The sequence below is a fragment of the Panthera pardus genome, unplaced genomic scaffold, assembly GCF_024362965.1.
Source record: "Panthera pardus isolate Hobbes unplaced genomic scaffold, ASM2436296v1 HiC_scaffold_8, whole genome shotgun sequence".
Classification (NCBI taxonomy): Eukaryota; Metazoa; Chordata; class Mammalia; order Carnivora; family Felidae; genus Panthera; species Panthera pardus.
This window is the reverse complement of record NW_026527013.1, coordinates 1,782,185-1,800,391: the sequence shown is the minus strand read 5'-3', so window position 1 is coordinate 1,800,391 and position 18,207 is coordinate 1,782,185. Positions and strand designations below refer to the sequence as shown.

Genomic DNA, 18,207 nt, shown 5'->3' with positions numbered 1-18,207 from the left:
CCCCCCCCCCCCCAACGTCTGAATGACGTCACTTCTCCCCACGCCCGTCTTGATAATTGACGCGCCTGCGCAGAATGAAAGCCAACGAGCGCCGCCTCCTTCCGCGCAAGCGTCGCGGCCGGGGGCGGGGCCGGGTAGCGCTGCGGTGCGCAGGCGCAGCCGTCGGCGGGTCGGCGTTCGGCCGCCAGTGAGGTGAGTGGGGGGTGTTCGGTGCTGAGCCAGACGGGCTTAGGGTCCGCGGCTTGGAGCTCCCGGGGCTCAAAGGCCCGTAAAGAGAGCTGGGGCTGGGGCTGGGGTGGCCGCGGTCCGCTGGGTGCTGTGAGTGGGCGGCGCGAAGGGGAAACTGAGGCAGGGCGGCGTCGGGCAGGCCCTCGCCAGTCCTGGTCCGCCTCACCCGGACCCGAGGCCCGGCAAGTGCTGGTTCGAGGTGAAACTGCAAGTGAAAGTGCCCCGCAAGCAACGAAGGTGTCTTCGGCCCGGAAATACGGTCCCTTTGAATCAGGTATCCCGTTAGTGGGGCTCCGGTCGGTGTCCTGTCCCAGCGCCGCCACTCTCCACCTGGCTGATCTGGCCAGCCTCTTGGGTTCCCGGAGCCTCATTTGCCCCCTCTGTAAAACGGGTGTAGTCACGGTCCCTGTCTGATGTTTGTGGGTGGGGGCGGTGGCCCTCGGGAAGATTGAAGCCACGGGGACCCGCGCAAAGCGAGAGCTCAGTGGGCTCAGCAGGTGTTAGGTCTTTCACACCCAGGGGCTTCTGTATATTGACCTAAAGGCGGGAAGAGTCAGGCTGAGGATCAGCCCCACCACCTCTCGCTGGCTGTGTGAGCTTGAGGAAGTCGCTTGCCTCTCTGAGCAGCGCTTTCCTTCTAGAATAGGGGCCGTAGGAGAATGCGCTTCTTAGGGTCACTCTGAGGTTAAGTAAACAGAACATTCTGTGACCGGGCTCCTGCTGCTTGTTAAGAGCATACTGGAGAACCGCTGGGTTTCTTATTAGGTGTCAGAAAACGTGTGCGCAGCCCGCATCCCTCAGGCTGCAGGCTCTTCCCGTGCCCTTTAGTTTTCCATCTCTGATTATTCTGTCTGCTTTTCCTCTCCCCAGACCGGTGGTTCTGTCACCCTGGGGGACACAGGGCGGTGTCTGGGGGACATTTGTGGTCACGACTGGGTGTGATCTTGGCGCCGAGTGGGTGGGGCCAGGGTGATGCTCAACACCCTGCGGTGCCTAGGACAGTCCATGAAGGGTCCACCGTGCCCTCGGTGCAGAAGTTAAGCCCTGCTCTAGAGCAGCGAGTCTTCGCCCGCATGAGCTGTGTACGTGGGGTTGGTGAGATGAACCCCAAGATATCCTGTGCACGTTTTGTGGGGAGAGGAAAGAGCACTTGGAGTTGAGGCTCTGGAGTCGGACTGCTGGGTTCAAAAGTCCGGGTTTGTGTCTTAGCTGGGTGACCTTGAGCGGCACCCCATCTTTCTAGTGTCCGTGTTTTTTTCTGTAAAATGGGGATGGGGTAGACAAGCCAAGGTCTCAGCAAACTGTGATTGGGGGGCCAGACCCAGCTGCAGCCTGTTTTCCTGAACGAAGCCACGCCTCCATCGCAGGCCCCTTAACTGTGGCTGCTGTTGCCCAAGAGGAAAGTTGCGTGGTTGCCACAGAAACCCTGTGGCCCGGGAAGCTTACTTGGGCCCTTTTCAGAAAGTGATCACCTATCCCCTCCATAAGCCATTGTGTGAACTGCACTTAGCCCGGGCTTGGAAGGTGCTCAACGCTCCAAGGATTTTGCCTGAGGCTTGTAATTTGGTCGTATTGGAAGGATGAGCCAACTCCAAAGATAGGGTTAGAAGCTCCGCCTCAGATGGAGAGCTGGGGTCTTAACTTGGATCCTACATTTTTATTTTATTTTATTTTTTTTGCCAAGAGCCAGCACTGGCCCCTGTGGGAAATACTCGGGAAGAGGGTTGAAGGAATAAAGGGAATTTTAGTAGGGAGGCAAGACCCAAGGTTTGTTGTCTCTTCTGCTCTTCCCAAAGAACTTGGTCAGGTGGCTCTGAATTTGACGGGGATCTAACATTTTCCCAAGACTATATGGGTCAAACACTGCTCAGTGCTGGGGTTCAAAGGGAAGGTGTCTGTCCAGTGGCTCATAGTCGGGGCAAGGGCAGGGGACAGATGACAGACCAAGGAGTTTCAAAGCCTACTAAGCCAGTGATAAGACTGGTACTTGGACTTTGCCAGAAAAAGAGGGCGTCTGGCTCTGAGGCAGCAACCTTGCGGCTCGGTATTGAAGGGAGTTAGAGTTTCCAGATGGGTTGGAGCAGTTGTGTTTGAGTGGAGCCCCTGAGGGTTTGGCAGAGGGCCTCACGCCCACACGCATGACATTTCGGGGGGCTTTTGACGGTTTTAAAGCATACAGGGCATTCTGGTGGCATTTTAGAAGAACACAGGGCTGCGGCGAGGGTCGTGGGGTCAAGCCTTGAGATGGCCCTGCTCGGACACTGGAGGTGTGCTAGGTTGAGACACAGGAGTAGAGCACTGACTTTGCACACTGCTGTTTGTGAGCAGGGCTCTGGCTTCAGGATGGAGGCGGAAAGCCCCCGGCAGCGGCAGCGGGCGGTTCAGCTCCCGAGGTGGGGGGGAGGCCTCACTTTTTATTTTTTTTAACGTTTGTTTATTTTTGAGAGACGGAGCATGAGCGGGGGAGGGGCAGCGAGAGAGGGAGACACAGACGAAGAGGCTCCAGGCTCTGAGCTGTCGGCACAGAGCCCGACGTGACCCTCGAACCCTTGAACCCTCTAACCGCGAGATCATGACCTGAGCTGAAGTTGCACACTTAACTGACTGAGCCACCCAGGCGCACCAAGGCCTTGCTCCTTTTAGCGAGGCATGCCGTTTTTTTCCCTTTCACCAGATCTAGGCTCGGAAATAAAAGGAATAGAGGCTGATTTTTTCGTCGTTTAATGATGAAATGAAAAGGTGGACTGAGAGGCGGAAGGATGGTGAGGACCACCAGCGGAGCTGGCCCCAGGACCCTGCCACACCCTGGGACTCTGTCCGTCCCCCCTCACCAGGCTCACCCGAACTGGGCCCTCCGTGGTGCTTCCTGAGAGCTCATAAAGCACTCACTGTTCAGAGAGCGGGCTGCCTTTGAGAATTTTGTCCAGTGGCCAAAACCCTACAAGTCGTGATTGTTCCGGGTGCCTGGTAGGAGTCGAGGGAAAGTGCTGTCCTTGTGTTTTGCTGGGCCTCACTTTGTGGCAAGCAGAAGGCTCGTTCGTCCCAAAACCCCTGCGTGGAAGTGAGATTTGCAAACTGTCTCGCAAAGAAGCGACAGTTTCGTGGACCACCTGTGTCAGAGGCCCTGTGGGTCCTTGTCGCACCTTGCGGAAGTAGTCCTCGGTAGCGGACCCATGCTCCCTCTGCTGCAGGCCTGAAACCCAAAATGTTGCGCAAGCAGGTTTTCAGAAAGTGTGCGGCAAAGTCATTTGGCCAGAAAAGTCTGACTTGTACTGACTTAGAGTCTTCCAGTGACTTTCACTGGGGGGTTTGGCCATGTCTGGGGACATCTGTGGTTGTTACCACTGTGGAAGGAGGTGCTCCTGGCATCGAGGGGGATGGGGCCAGGGATGCTGCTGAACCCCCACCGTGTTCAGGACATCCCCATGGAGAGCGACCTGCTCCCAAGGTCAGCAGTGCTGAGCGGGAGAGACCCTGCATTGATTATTTGGGAAAATACTGAGGCTAGTCCCTGCCCACACTAGACACCAGAGTAAGTCCCCAGGGGTCAGAGGGTACAAACCAGGGCCGCCCCGGTGCCTGTGGGTCACCCTCCCTCCCTCCGCTGTTTGTGCGTATTTCTATTATGTGCAGCATCCCAGGACCTCAGTAGTCAGATGCTTACAGAACACAGAGACTCCTGGGGGTGTCCCTTGGGGGGTGATTCTGCCCCCCGCCTCGGGGTACACTGGACAGAGACCAGGGATGCTGTTAAACTCTGCAGTGAACAGGACATCCCCCTGCCACACACACGCGCGCGCCCACACACACACAGCAAAGAATGATCTTATCCCGGATAGCAATAGTGGAGAAAACCCGAGTTAGGTCTTTTTTTTTTTTCCACATTTATTTTTTGAGAGAGCACAAGTTGGGGAGGGGCAGAGAGTGGGGACAGGATCTGAAGCAGATTCTGTGCTGACAGCACACTCAGGAACCACAAGATCAGGACCTGAGCCAGTCGTATGCTCAACCGACTGAGCCACCCACACGCCCTGTAGGTCAGAAGTTCTTGGAACAGCTGTTAAGGACATGTCTGTTACCCCATCTCATGGGAGAGGAAAGTGAGGGTGTCGGCTGGGACAAAGCAGTCCTTAGCTTAGGAGTGGGGAAAGTGGCCTGAAACTGGCATGGGGCAGAAATGGCTGAGCCTGAGGCTGACTCCAGGCCCTTGTCCTCCCTGGCCTGTCATCCATATACCAGGCCCAGGGCAGGCTCCAGGGGGCGCTCTGACCTCTTGACAGTGAATCCCTTTGGAGGGGCCACCATTTGGGAGAAGATCAAGCGACAGACCAGGTGAAGCCCAGGAAGCCGGCAGTGAGAGCTCACCCTGGGGAGATCAGGCCAGAGTGCCTCAAATCCAGTGGGGACAAGGGATCCTCATGTGCAAATGCCCTGAGGTTCCAAGGGCCAGGGGCACAGAAAGGAGGGTGACTTGGTCTTTTAGTTTTTTGAACCCTTGCCTCCATGAGCCTTGATAGTCTCGTACACAGCACCCCCCGCCCCCAGCTTCACCACTTGGTCCGGGGGGGCAGACTTCTGCTAAAGACCGGATTTCCTTCCTCAGTCTACTCTTTTTGTGTGTGTGATAACTTATTTTTGAGGGAGAGAGCTTGAGCGGGGGAGGGGCGGAGAGAGAGAGGAGGACAGAAGCCCCAAAGCAGGGTCTGAGCTGACAGCAGCAGGCGCGACACGAACCGCGAGATCATGCCCTGAGCCAAAGTCAGATGCTCCACCGACTGAGCCGCCCAGGCGCCCCTATCTTTCAGCTATTGTAAATAATGCTGTCAAAACAAATACCTAAAATGAAAACATTTTGACGTTTTTGGCAGCATGTGTCTGTTCTTTTTAGATCTGGCGGTCAGCAGACTGGTTTGCTCTCTGTGCCCTCTTAGCTGGGGAGCGTGACTCCCCTTTTGAGGCTTCCCCCGAGATGAGTGGGTTGTGGTGGTTGATCTCTGTGGGTCCCTCTGTGTCTCCGAAGGTCTTCAGGGACGGGACTGGCTGGCTGTCCTACAGGCTCTGGCGGCCCATCCTGATCCCAGACCTTGCAGTCCTGGGGAGGCTCTTCAGCCAAAGGCACTTGCTGGGTAAAGGGTCATTGTGTCCAGAAATGGGAGCGGGTGGGGAGGAGGGGGGCACTCATTACCAGCCTTAGTGTTAATTCCCTCGCCAGTTTTATACAACAAGTGTTTTAAGTTTTTTCCTTACTTAAAATTGAGATATAACCCGTATACCTTAAAACAGCGGATTTTGGTAGATTCACACTGCTGTGGAACCATCAGCTTTTTCTAAGTCCAGAACGTTCCACCTCAAAAAGAAACTGTGTCCCCATCAGCCATCCCCTCCCCAGCCCTCACGAACCCCCTTCCTGTCTATGGATGCGCCTGTTCTGGACGTTTCACACACGTGGAGTCACATCCTTGTGGCCTCTCGTGTCTGGTTCCCCCACCTTTACGAACGAAGCAGCTGTTGATGGACGTAGGTTCCCGTGAACCAGAGACAGAGAGAGGTCTCTGAGGCCGGCCAGCGCCAGGGGTCTTGACAGCGCTTGCCCCGACCAGCCGTCTGCATATTCACATCATCTGAGTCTGATGCCAGCCAGTTTGTAGAGCCTGGGGCCTAATGACTGACTCTTCTGGTTCTGTGGGGCACAGAGGCATTTTGGGGAGACCAAGGTGCTTCATGCTGCGGGTTCTGGCTGCACGGGTGGACTTGAGCCGCCTCGGGCCGGCTGCTCCTTGTGGACCCCCACCCCCCACCTGGTGCCCTTCTCAGTGGGAGCGACCGTGGAGGTCATGGTCCAGAGGGAAGGAGATGGTGTTATGTACAGTGCTTGGCCCATCATAGGCCTCCAGGTGGCGGACCCCTCCCACCAGATCGTTCCACACCAGGGCTCTCCCCTGGGCACTGCTTATGCTGGAGCCAGAGAGCTCTCCCATCACGGGGACATCCTCGGTGCCAGGGGGCTAAACAGCATCCCAGGTCCTCACCACTCAACACTGGGAGCACCCCGTTGTGATGGCCACGGATTTCCCCAAACCTGGTCCACAGTCCCTGGGGCAGGGTCACTCCTGGCCTGGGAATCCAGCACATCGTGGAGGGACCAAGAAAAGGCTCTCTGGCTGCCAGGAAAGGGACCGGTGCCTCTGGGCCCTCCCCCTACCCCAGCCCATCCCCCCACTGCTCCCTGCCCCCCGCAACACTTGTCCGACCCCCTCGTATCCCTCGGGGGTGTCAGGACTAGGAGAACCGTCAGTTTGTTTTCTCAGCCTGAATGGAAAAGCAGGTGGGACTGTGGTCCGCCTTGTGCTTAGCTCAAAACTCGGGGTTCATAGACCTGCAGGAGTAGTGCTGGCAGTCTGGCCCTCCACACCCCTGGGAGCCCCCGTGTGCCACTCAGTCTGCGAAAGGGTGGTGACGGTTAAGGCCACGTCACTTTCTTCACAGTAAGGAGGCAGGGTTGCCTGGGGGGCTCAGTTGTTGGAGCGTCCTGCTTTTGATTTTGGCTCAGGTCTTGATCTCATGGAATCGAGCTCCGAGTTGGGCTCTGTGCTCACAGCATGGAACCTGCTTGGGATCGTCTCTCTGTCTGTCTCTGTCTCTCTCAAAAAATAAGTAAACCTGAAAAAAAACTTAGAATAAGGAGGCAGGAGGCTGGAGCAGTCCTCTGCCCATGAAAGCCCCAGCATCTCATCCGTGAAATGGGGGTCGTAGCCATTTCCCCTCACTTGTCATTCAGATTAAATTGTTTCGTGTGCCTGAAGCGGCTTCCTCAGGGCCAGGCCTGGTGAGCCAGGGCCCAGCAGTCCAGGGGCATAGAGCACCAGGTACCCCAGGCACGGGGGGGAGGGGCACTGCCCGCATGCCCTCTGCTTCGGTCCACAGATCCCGAGAACCCCCGGGCGTTGTCTCTTCCTTTCACAAGATGGATAACAAGAAGCGCCTGGCCTACGCCATTATCCGGTTCCTGCATGACCAGCTGCGGCACGGGGGGCTCTCGTCCGACGCCCAGGAGAGCTTGGAAGGTACGTGTGGGCCACCGCCCTCCCTCCTTCCCGCCGTGCAGACCCTAGTCTCCTGCAGGTATTCTCGTCACTACCCATCTTTCATCGAGGTTAGGTTCCAGAACGTTCTCCACCACTACCGCATGTGTGTGACTCCAGCGATCAGAGAAAGGCTCTCTTGAAAGAGGGGGTAGGGCACCCACGGTGCCTGGAAGCCACGTGGGGCTGAGGGTGGGGAGGCCATCTGACCCCCAAAGTCACAAAGTCGGGATTGTGTTCAGAAGAAAACACCTCTGTTCTCCCTCACAGTTGCGATCCAGTGCCTGGAGACTGCTTTTGGGGTGACCGTGGAGGACAGCGACCTCGCTCTCCCTCAGACTCTTCCGGAAATATTTGAAGCAGCCGCCGCGGGCAGGGTGAGCGTCTGGGCTTCCCAGAACAAGTGTAACAAGCGCCAGTGCCAGGCCTGTGGGCAGGGCGGATGGGGGCTCGGCCCGGCCACCTGGCCCAAGGCGTCTCGCTCGGAGCTCAGCTGCCCTCTCAGGCGGCCTGAGCAGGAGGACAGCCAGAGGTGCGGGGCTGGGAGGAGGAAGATGGCAGGGCCGCCCCTGAGACAGCTCATCTCTGCCTCGGACCCAGGAGGCGCCGCAGGACCTGAGGAGCCCTGAGCGAACTCCGCCTTCAGAGGAGGACTCGGCGGAGGCAGAGCGCCTCAAAACCGAAGGTGAGACAAGGCGGGCCGGTCCCCAGGGTGTGGCAGCCGGGGGGCTTGCTGTCACGCAGCACCACGGCACAGGGGCTCGGGGGCCGGGGGCCGCAGAACACGCAGATGTGAGGATGTGCACGGGGTGGAGCCCCCGACGCGGCTGGTGGGGGCGTAAGCGGGCCGTCGCCGTGGAAGGCGTTCTGACAGTATGCGGTCACCCGATGGCGTGGTCTCCTGGGGAGAGCTGTGGGCCCGGGAAAAATGCAGGCGTGTATCCACAGCAGCAAAAAGGGAGAACAGCCCATATGTCCACAGAGCAGTAAAAGGGATAAACAAAACGTGACACATCCATAGTCAGGAACATCACTCGGCCGCCAGCAGGAGCGAGGCGCCCACACCCGCCGCCCAGCAGATGGACCCTGAACACACGACGCTCAGGGAGGGAACCAGACACGAGAGGCCACACGGGGTGTGAGTCCACGTGTGTGAAACGTCCAGAAGAGGCTCATCCGTGGACAGGAGGGGGGTTTGCGGGTGCTGGGGGAGGAGAGCGGGCGATGGCTGATGGGGACGGGGCTTTCTTTAGGGGAGAGGGAATGTTCTGGAAGTGACTACAGTGATGGACAACTGAATATTTTAAAAACCACCGAGCTGCACACTTTGAAAATGTGAGTTTTATGTTACGTGAGTTACATCTCATTAAACTTGGCTGTTTCTGAGGGGAGAAGCAGAAGTGAGGGTATCGGAGACTTGTCTCCAGATGTCACAAGCAGCGACAGTTGTCCTCGGTGCTGGCTTGGGCCATGAGCCCCGAGATGCCGGACGCAGCCGCTCCCTTCTCCCCTGCCACCGCCCCGAGCGACTGAGCGCTGCGTCCCGCCCGAGGCTCTCCTCACGCCTTCCCACAGACGCCCGGGAGAGCGGAGCCCGCGTGTCAGAGCCCTCGGGTCTCGTGTGAACAGCGGGGGTCACCAGTTTTCCCTTGTTTTTAGGAAACGAGCAGATGAAAGTGGAAAACTTTGAAGCTGCCGTGCACTTCTACGGGAAAGCCATCGAGCTGAACCCCGCCAACGCCGTCTATTTCTGTAACAGGTACCAGCCGGGGCTCACGCGGGGCGGGGACTCACGTGGGGCCTGGGCAGGCAGCTCGCGTGTCCCCGGGAGACCAGGAGAGGTGTCCGAACAGTGCCCTAGGGGTTGTTACACCGCAGCCCCTGAGAAGCAGTCAGTGGCAGGTGGCCAGGAGTGCGTCAGTAAGCGTTGACAGCGGCCTTAAAATTAGGGAGCACCATCCTCCATGCGGGTGTTGCGACGAGAGATAAGCCAACGCTTGGGTGGCGTTTCATTCCTGTGTTCACATCAGCATTGTCGCCAACTGTGAAGAGTTGCATCTGGCTTGTACTTTAGTTAAATTTTTTGATGTTTAGTGATTTTGAGAGAGAGAGAGGGAAAACGTACGCGGGGGGTGGGGGGGGGGAGGGCAGAGAGAGAGAATCCCGAGCAGGTTCCATGCTGTCAGCGCAGCCAATCGTGAGATCATGACCTGAGGCGAAACCAGGAGTAGGATGCTTAACCGACTGAGCCCCCCAGGCACCCCTGGCTCGTGCTTCTGAAGGGAACGCCGTATCACCCCAGCCTCCCAGTAGGGACTTTCTTGCTCACGAGTGGTTCTTGGTGACGAGAGGGACTGGATGGGACGTGGGACAGAATCGCACGTTCGTGTGAAAGGCACAGGAACCAGCAGAGAACAGAGACCCTCGGAGGGGGCACCGGACATCATCCGCGTGGTCTCCAGGGTGAAACTGCTTTAGCTTTAATGTCTTTCTCTTTTTGGGGCGATCACACAAACGGGTGGACAGAAAAGGTAGGCATGTCGTACAGAGTCCTGTACCCCGCTTCTGCCAGCGTAGCCGCTCCGTGCTTTCTAGCTGATGTCTTTCTGTACTTCAGAAACTGGGGGAAGCGTAAAGGGGAAATATTAAAAAACGCCCAGTGAGAAAAACTATCAAATGCGGCAAGTTGAGAGCGTGGACAGGGGTCTCGTGGCGGATCAGTTCTTTTCTAGTAGGTTCTCCCTGACGCAGAACAGGCACCAGCCCTCCAACGGTGGCGCCGCCCCGTGCGGGGCAGGGTGGGGCCGATCTGTTCTGCCTCCTTCAGCCTCGGTTTCCCCGGGAGGCTGCCGCGGCCCCGGCACAGCTGCTCCGCAGGCAGAAGCCTCGGCAGCCCCGCGTCCGCCCCGCCTGACAGACGGGGAAGCCGAGGCCCCTCTGTGGCAGCGAGCCAGGCACACGACCCCTGACCTGTGCTTTGTCTCCCCAGAGCGGCGGCCTACAGCAAACTGGGGAACTACGCAGGGGCCGTGCAGGACTGTGAGCGAGCCATCTGCATAGACCCGTCCTACAGCAAAGCCTACGGCCGGATGGGGTGAGTGCGCCCGTACGGTGTGTGGTGTCTGTCTTCCCAGACCCCTCCCCTGCGTCCCACGCTTCCTCCTCTTCCCATCACCCCTGCAGTTCGCTTCAGTCCTGACTCTCCCCAGACCAAGTGTCACACCCCACAGGGTCAGGACTCGGCCCCACTCACGTCTGGGCCTTCCATACTTCTGATCCGCCCGCTGTCTGGGCTCCTGCCACTCTCGCTCTCGCGCCTCCGTGGTTTGCGAGAGCAGGTCGCAGGACTCAGGAGCACGCCCGTGCTTCCTGCTTGATCGAGGGACACGGGTGAACAGCCAGACGAAGAGGTCCACAGGGCAGGGTGCAGGGGATCCCCCTGGAGTGGGGTGGCCTCCCTCGCAGCACGTGGTTACCTTCACCAGCGGGGACCTTCTCCAGATCTCGTTGTTGAAGAGTTGTATAGCCTCTCCAGCCTTCTCCCTCCTAGAAGTTTGGGGGCCATGAGATTCCCCCCAACTCAGATCTGAAATTTGGTCCCCACCCTGAGTCACATCGTTGGCATAAACTGAGATGGGGTTCAAGGGGCTCGTTACAAAGGACAGGAGACGCCTATGACGTAGGAAGTTTAGGGTTCTAAGAGCTCTGTGCCAGGAACAGAGGCCACATCTGACCACCCCGCCCTCTGGCCCCCTGCTTCGGGCCTTCAAGCTCTTTGCGTGGGTCCCTCTGGGGCACCAGCCCTTGTGCCTTTGAATTTTCGTATGCCTGTACTCTCGGCCCCCATGGCTCTCGCATGCCATTCCCACCGGACGCTGGCCACAGTGACACTGGAGCGGTTTGGGGTTTCGGGCAGCCTCCCAGACCCTCCCCCACGTCGCGGTGCCTCTCCCCCTAGCCTCGCGCTCTCCAGTTTGAACAAGCACACCGAGGCAGTGGCCTATTACAAGAAGGCCTTGGAGCTGGACCCCGACAACGAGACCTACAAGTCGAACCTCAAGATAGCCGAGCTGAAGTTGAGGGAGACGCCAAGTCCCGTGAGTGGCCCCGGGGAAGAGAGGGCCCTGGCGGGCAGGCCAGGGAGACACTCAGGGCTGGCGGCTTAATCCAGTCCGGCAGGAGACAAAGACACAGAAATGCCTGTCCCAAAGGAAAAAGTTTATCCCCACAGGCCCCGGAAACGGGAGGCAGGGCCACACACAGGAGCTCCAGGGTCGGCCAGGAGGCCAGTGCCCCTGTGGTGGTTTCTGGGGGAGGAGCAGGGAGGCAGGGGATGCAGGCTTAGGATCAGCTAGGCGAGCAATTCCAGCAGAGTCTGGGGAATGGGGGCCAGCCCTGGTGGCCGAATGCCAGGCCCTGGGGAATGGCTGACTGGCTCGTGCACTAAAGGTGGCCTGCAGGTGACTGTTCACTCTCTCTGGGAATTGCTCACCCTGAGGGACCGTCCTCCAGGGTTCACGGGGGCCCAAGACATCAGAACGCTAGAACGTGAAGGACGGCACTCTTGTAAACATTCATAACTGGTTTGTGCCTTTCACGAAGTGCTCTCTGGCCTCGAGGCCTGGCTGCTTGGTTGGTGGGATGTCTGAGCCGTATGCCTCTTAGAATTTGGACAGGCCCCGTGTGGGGTGTTGTGTCTCAGTTCTTGGTTCCTGGGGGCGGGGCCGGCCACCGTGGTCCTGTGACCACTCACCAGGGCTTTTCTCCCCACAGACAGGAGGTGTCGGCAGCTTTGACATTGCTGGCCTGCTGAACAATCCAAGTTTCATGAGCATGGTAATCCGCACTCCCCCCTCTCTCGTGGGTTCCGGCTCCTCTGGGGGCCATGACCTGGGTGCTGGGGGCTGAGCAGCATCCCCGGCTCCACCCCTTGATGCCAGGAGCCCCCCAGCGTGACAGGCACAGACGTCCCCAGACACCGCCCTTGTTGCTAGGGCAGCATCGCCCCCAGTGAGACCCCCTCAGTATGGAGCACAAAGGACAGACTGGGTCCTGCCTCTCACGGTCGCGTGACCCAGGAAAACAGCATCCCTCTCTCCAGCTCGGTTTCCACCTCACACTGTGGAGACCCTGGTAGCCTCACAGCTGCACCTGCTCCTCGGAGGAGGAGACACCGAGGAGCCCGGGATGCTACCAAGGTGGAGGTCCCAGCTTCCCACGCCAGAGACTTGAGTCCCGAAGCACCTGTTCTGTGCAGCGCTGTCCTTTGAAGGCAGGCACCCGCCTGTGTCCTTGGGGCTGGTCCCACACATGCAAGTTCTTTCACAGTGGCCACAGGGCCCAGGGTTTCCAAGTGTCCAGAGGAGGGAAATCCTGCGCCTTCCGGCGGTCAGAAGCATCCCCACTACAGCAGGAGGCGGCCAGCCAGGCATGGCAATGGGCCCGGCATCACTTTGTATTTTTGTCGGCACACGGCCACACCCGTGCAGTGACGGCGACACAGGGCTGTCTGGTTGGGGCAGGGATGGGCCCATAAGGCCGAGAACCTTGACCCTGGCCCTTCACAGAATTTAGCCAGCCCTCCTGAGCCACGTCAGGAAGACCCCGCTTTAGCTGCCCACTCAGCCGCGTCCTGAAGTCGGTCCTAGGGAGAGAACCCTCAGGGGGAGTTAAGTTTAAACGCAGGCGTGCAGGGTAGTAATAGTAACTGAGGAAACAGAAGAGGCCAACTGTGCTGACAGATCCGTTGGGCGGAAAAACGGATCTGGATACATCTGCACAGCAAAGAGTAAGCAGCCAGTAGGAGATGACGAGGTGCCTGGGAGTCTCTTTAAAGACAAGTCTTACGTGGGATGGAAGCGCGTCAGGAAGGCCGAGCGCCCTTGGGAAGCGTGTGCACAGGAGCCCCTGGGCGCCTGCTGTGTCTGATCATGTGTTCCTTTCTGCAGGCGTCAAACCTGATGAACAACCCCCAAGTTCAGCAGCTGTAAGTGACAACCGTGTGCCTTTGACCTTCTTGTGGTTACATTTTCCATTGTGACAAGACACACGTGACTTAAAACCTGCCTGTTGTAACTGTTTCAAGGTTTACAACGCAGAGGCATTAAGCATATTCAACGTGTTGTACAGCCATCCTCGCTGATTAATTTCGGGACATTCCATTATCCCAAAAAGAGTCTTTGTCCCCAAGATAGGCATTTTAACACCCCCCCCCCCCCCCGCCGTGGTCCCTGGCCCCCACAAACCCCCTTCCCATCCGTGGACGAGCCTGTTCTGGACGTTTCACACACGTGGACTCACACCCCGTGTGGCCTCTCGTGTCTGGTTCCCTCCCTGAGCGTCGTGTGTGAGCGCCTGTGTTCAGTTCTTCTGGGCCAACGCCCAGGAGTAGACTTGCTGTGTGGTGTGGTGATTCTGTGTCACTTAAGAATTGCCGGGCTGTGGTTAAATCTTAAAGCAAAATTTCTGAACGCAGCACTGCTAACATTGGGGCCGTCACTCGGGGGCGGGGGTGGGTGTGTACCAGGTGCCGTGGGGGCTAAACAGCACGCCTGGTCAGCCCCCACCCCTCACTGCCAGGAGCCCCCCAGTCGTGAGGACCACTGTCTTTAAGCCAGAAACGAGTGTTCCCGAGTGAGCCGGTGGCGTTCACAGCAGCCGCTGTCAGAGGACGGGTGGGCTGGGCAGCTCTGGGCCCCGAGGGGCCGCCAGGTGGCGGCAGAGAGCAGCTCGCGTTGGAGGAGCAGGGCCCAGCCGGAACGGGCAGGCCAGGCTGTCTGTGCACATCGTGGGCTCTCTCCTTGCAGCATGTCCGGGATGATTTCGGGCGGCCACAACCCCCTGGGGACTCCTGGCACCAGCCCCTCACAGAATGACCTGGCCAGTCTCATCCAGGCGTGAGTAGACGTGCCTGGTGGGACTCTGGGGTGGTGGGGGCCCGCCCTCGAGAACAAAAGCGCAAGTGCTGTGTCCCTGGGTGCTCGATAAGACCCCGCTACCGGGACCCAGTGAGTAGCCACACTGCCTGTGGGGGCACGCGCCTAGGAAGTGGCCGGGAGGGTGCCCCGGGGCCACCAGCTGAGCCCGGGCACGCCCCTCCTGCAGCGGCCAGCAGTTCGCCCAGCAGATGCAGCAGCAGAATCCAGAGTTGATAGAACAGCTCCGAAGTCAGATCCGAAGTCGGACCCCCAGTGCCAGCAACGATGACCAGCAGGAGTGATGGCCCACGCGAGTCCACTGTGGCCGTGAGGGGTGAGAGCCTCTGTTTGACGACCCGGGTGCACGAGGTTGGGGGTGGTGTCTGGGGCCATCGGGCCCCTTTCCGAGGTGCTTCTGCTCGAATCCTGCCTCTCCTTTCCCAGTTCCCTTCTGTGGGTGGGTTTTATACAGAGAGGGGCTGAAAGCCCACCACTCCCGGGCAGGGCTGCTGCCCGAGGGCCTGCAGAGAGTGGGCGGCCACCACGATGGCCAGGGAGGTCTCCAGGGGTGGGATGACAGGCCAGCCCGGCCCCTTGCTTCCCGTGCTCCCCTGGGCTTCTCTGCATGTGTGTCTGTGGTGAGTGGATGTTAATGAGGGACAGCTGGAAAACAAATGGGGTGTTCCGGAGGGCTCCTGGCCACCTTGGCTGGCTCCGGGGCCACCCTAGGGGCCCTTGGCCTCAACCTGTGTCCACTAGCCTTGCCTCCTGGCATAGTGGGCTTCCGTCCAGCGGCCTGGGCATTTCTATCATCCCATTTCTCCTTTAACTGTGATTTTTCTATTAAAAATTTTGAAGGACGGGGGCGCCTGGCTGGCTCAGTCGCAGGGTGTGCAACTCTTAATCTCAGGGTCGGGAGCTCCAGCCCCGTGCTGGGTGTAGAAGTTATTAAAAAAATAAACAAAAAAACAGTTTTAAGGATTTTAAAAGACAAAAATATTAAGAAGCAGGAATAACAACTTTGATCTCTCTGCCCACGACACCTAATGTTAGTTATTTGGGCACTTTTTTCCAGTTTTTTTTGGTTTTTTTTTTTTAGCACTCTTAAAAAATAGAACGAAACATAGTTAAGATCAATTTTGCATTTGTTGTATGTCGTAAGCTCATCTGCACAACACCTCTGCCAATGTTTCCCTGTCTGTGGCCTCAGAACCTACAGCGCAGTTCTGTGTCTGTGCTGACGTGGTGCTGCCTCCCCTCACCCCATTGAACATGGCCGTGGGGCCACGGAACCACAGAGATTTAGGCTGAAGCGTCACAGGGCTGGTGCCGCCTGGGCCGCAGCCGTCCCCACCCCCATCCCCGAAGTCTGGCCTCGTGCCCACCACACCCTGACTGGGCCCTCGTGTCCTCTCCCCACAGCCCTCCCAGCATCGCCAGCTCCTTCCCACCGACTGGAAGCCTTCTCGCATTTTGCCGTCTTCTCCCCTTGGACTGCCCAAGAGAGAAAAAGAAAAAGAAATTGGACCTGCATGTTAAGATGGATTTTTATTATTTTTATTTTGCCCTTCATCCTTCCTTCCCTGTTTGTAGTCTCCCATGGCCCCCAGACCCCTCTCGAAACAGAGCCAGCAAGCTGTGAATGCAGACCAGCTCCCAGAAAACCCAGTCACTAAAGTATTTTTTAGACTGTTCCAGGGCGGGGGTCGTTCTCGAGCCCCTGTCCAGGAAGCAGCCAGTTTTATGTCAAGCCACGTCAGGGACACCCGTGGCTCTCAGAGCCCCGTTTTGCAGCCCCCCGCAGTCTGTCTTCAGAGGCCTCCGCAGCCCGGTGAGAAGACACTTCTGAGTCGACCTTGGCCTCCCCAGCCGCGCCCTGCTCGGATGAGCTCACTGCCAGCCGCGGTCTGGGCGCCAGTGTCTGCCCTGCCCCTCTGCGGGTTTTCGCGTGAGGAGCTCTTCAGATGCATTTTCCTCGATGACAATTTCCGTTGCCTCGCGCCCCAGCGGGAGCAGGGGTGGGACCGTCCTGGGGCGCACAGGACCAGGTACCGGGACTTCCGATTGAGCATTTTGATGGACACGCATCTCTTCTCCTCTGACCCTTTCATCCCAGTACTCGTGACCGACAGACCCCAGGGGGCAGATCATGACCTTCCAGCCCGTCCCCAGCTGGGTGTCCCAGCCCCACTGCCCTTCTGCCCACAGGTGACCCTGCTGGCCGGCATGTCTAGGTTCTTGGCAGGTTCTGTCCTGTTCAGGGCTGGGGGCTGGCGGGGGGCCCTGGTGCCACCAGAGCTGCTTCCAGGGTGGGCAACCTGCCCAGGACACAAGGCCACCTCAGACATCCCCATGGCCTCTGCTGGGGGCGGCGGGTGGGGGTTGGGGGGCAGGTCCACTGGCCCCGCTGTACCAGCAGCGACATTGACAACTGGATCGGTCGAGGTTCCCTGGTGTCGTCGGCTGTCTGCGAGCAGACCCAGTACCCTGTGTGTTGTAGGTAACTAGTAGGAAGACGGGCCACTGCCAGCCGCCGCGGTCCGTCCTGCGTCTGGCAAGATGTGTCGTAACTCTTGAGTGCTAGCCATGGTGACAAGCATAACGTGTGGGGAATAAATAGACATCGTGACCTCTGCTCAGCTCTGCATTGACCTCTGGCGCCACCCTTACCTTCTTGCCCCCAGTTTCTAGAAGCCCCCAGCCTGGAGTTCCTACCTCTGGCACATGCTGGGTGTGAATCTTGTCAACGCCTGGTGTGACGAGGCTGGAAGCAGTTTCTATGTCCGAGATCACAGACGATTCCAGAAACAGTGAATCTCTGGGCTGGTTCTGTATTTTCTCTCCCTTGTTTTCATCTCCCATAACCCTCCCCTGAGGGGCCAGCCTGGACTCCTGGCCTCTCGAGAACAGGGAGACTATTCCATGTTCCTTCTCTAGTGTGTTCTGAGAGTCCACCCATTCTCCCTTGGGTAACCCCCGGGGCCTCCCTTTATAACTGCTGCAGGCAAGGGAAGTTGTCCTGCCAGCGGCTCGTCCCGGCCCCCACCCCAGTGCTCTGTGTCAGGAGGGACTGCCTGGGGACCCCACTCTGCGGGTGGCCTGCTCCATCCATGGGTGGAGAGACCCAGTTTCCAGGTTTGCGGCTGCCCTGGGGAGCACCCCTCTCGTGAGCACGAGGTTAGCACGCATCTCCGAGGGCACGTGAGGCTCCTCTGGGCTCACCCGGGCGGCCCTGCCCTGGGGATACCGGTCTGCGTCAGGATGGCTGTGGCCGTGGCAACCACACTCCTGGTATGGAGCAGGTGGGGGCCAGGGATGCTGCTTCGCCAGCCCCCATCGGTTCTGGCCTTCACGTGGGCAGCCCAAGTGGTGCTGATGCATCTGTTTGGAGAACCCTGTTCAGAAGCACTGGCTGGCACATGAATACCAGCCATACGTTCTGGAAACATCTACATATGTCTTCGGTCTTCCCACATAATCTCATTTCTTCTGTCTTGTGTGTCCGTCCCTGAGCGGCCCCACACCCAGCCTAAGTGTTCAGGAAAGCTCCAGAAACTTTGTGTTGGAACCACTGGCAGAGTGGGATGAGGGGAAGAAAAGGAGCGGCTGTCAACATCTCCTCCCAGAAGCTGGCAGCTTCTCCGTGTGCCTTGACAAGAAGTGTGTCACGCTTAATTACTGCCCGATCCCACACGAGGTAGAAATAGGATCTTTCTGAACATTGCTGTCAGAGGTGCGTTGAGGGGGAGAAAAAAACGGCAATTAAGCACAGAGTTAGCATAAGTCGTGACTTGGAGAAAGCTCCCGGGAGTGGATGGAGCTTTGGGATGCAGGGCAGCAGCAGATGGAAATGGGGGTCTGTTCCCGGTCCTGCACCCCCAGGCTCCTGGGTGCCGGGCTGCAAGCCCACCCAGCTTCCGTCCCAGGACGCTGAGGGGTCTCCTGCGGTCAGTGCTTCCCCTAGGGGACTGGGCAGTGTC

At 58.5% G+C, this 18,207-nt stretch overlaps 1 protein-coding gene across 3 annotated transcripts; it reads left to right on the top strand.

The window, feature by feature from the left end:
- The first annotated feature begins 63 nt into the window (after positions 1-63).
- SGTA (small glutamine rich tetratricopeptide repeat co-chaperone alpha) lies at positions 64-16,862 on the top strand. Of its 3 annotated transcripts, none has more exons than XM_019439259.2 (12): positions 64-192; positions 7,153-7,292; positions 7,581-7,687; positions 7,911-7,995; positions 8,970-9,069; positions 10,300-10,404; positions 11,269-11,407; positions 12,084-12,146; positions 13,259-13,296; positions 14,117-14,206; positions 14,415-14,537; positions 15,650-16,862. In XM_019439259.2, the coding sequence occupies exons 2-11, from the start codon at positions 7,193-7,195 to the stop codon at positions 14,527-14,529; spliced, it is 942 nt and encodes a 313-aa protein (XP_019294804.1). In that variant the 5' UTR covers positions 64-192; positions 7,153-7,192; the 3' UTR covers positions 14,530-14,537; positions 15,650-16,862. The 3 variants fall into 3 exon arrangements, with proteins under 3 accessions (XP_019294804.1, XP_019294803.1, XP_019294805.1); XM_019439258.2 differs by having other exon boundaries at positions 14,415-14,561; XM_019439260.2 differs by lacking the exon at positions 64-192 and adding an exon at positions 304-502 and having other exon boundaries at positions 14,415-14,561.
- Positions 16,863-18,207: the final 1,345 nt, after the last annotated feature.

Bases quoted from the DNA above. Each gene is read 5' to 3' on its own strand.
- SGTA (XM_019439259.2), top strand. From the start codon at position 7,193: ATGGATAACAAGAAGCGCCTGGCCTACGCCATTATCCGGTTCCTGCAT. The intron at 7,996-8,969 runs GTGAGACAAGGC...CCTTGTTTTTAG, and splicing joins AGAGCGCCTCAAAACCGAAG to GAAACGAGCAGATGAAAGTG. The intron at 11,408-12,083 runs GTGAGTGGCCCC...TTCTCCCCACAG, and splicing joins TGAGGGAGACGCCAAGTCCC to ACAGGAGGTGTCGGCAGCTT.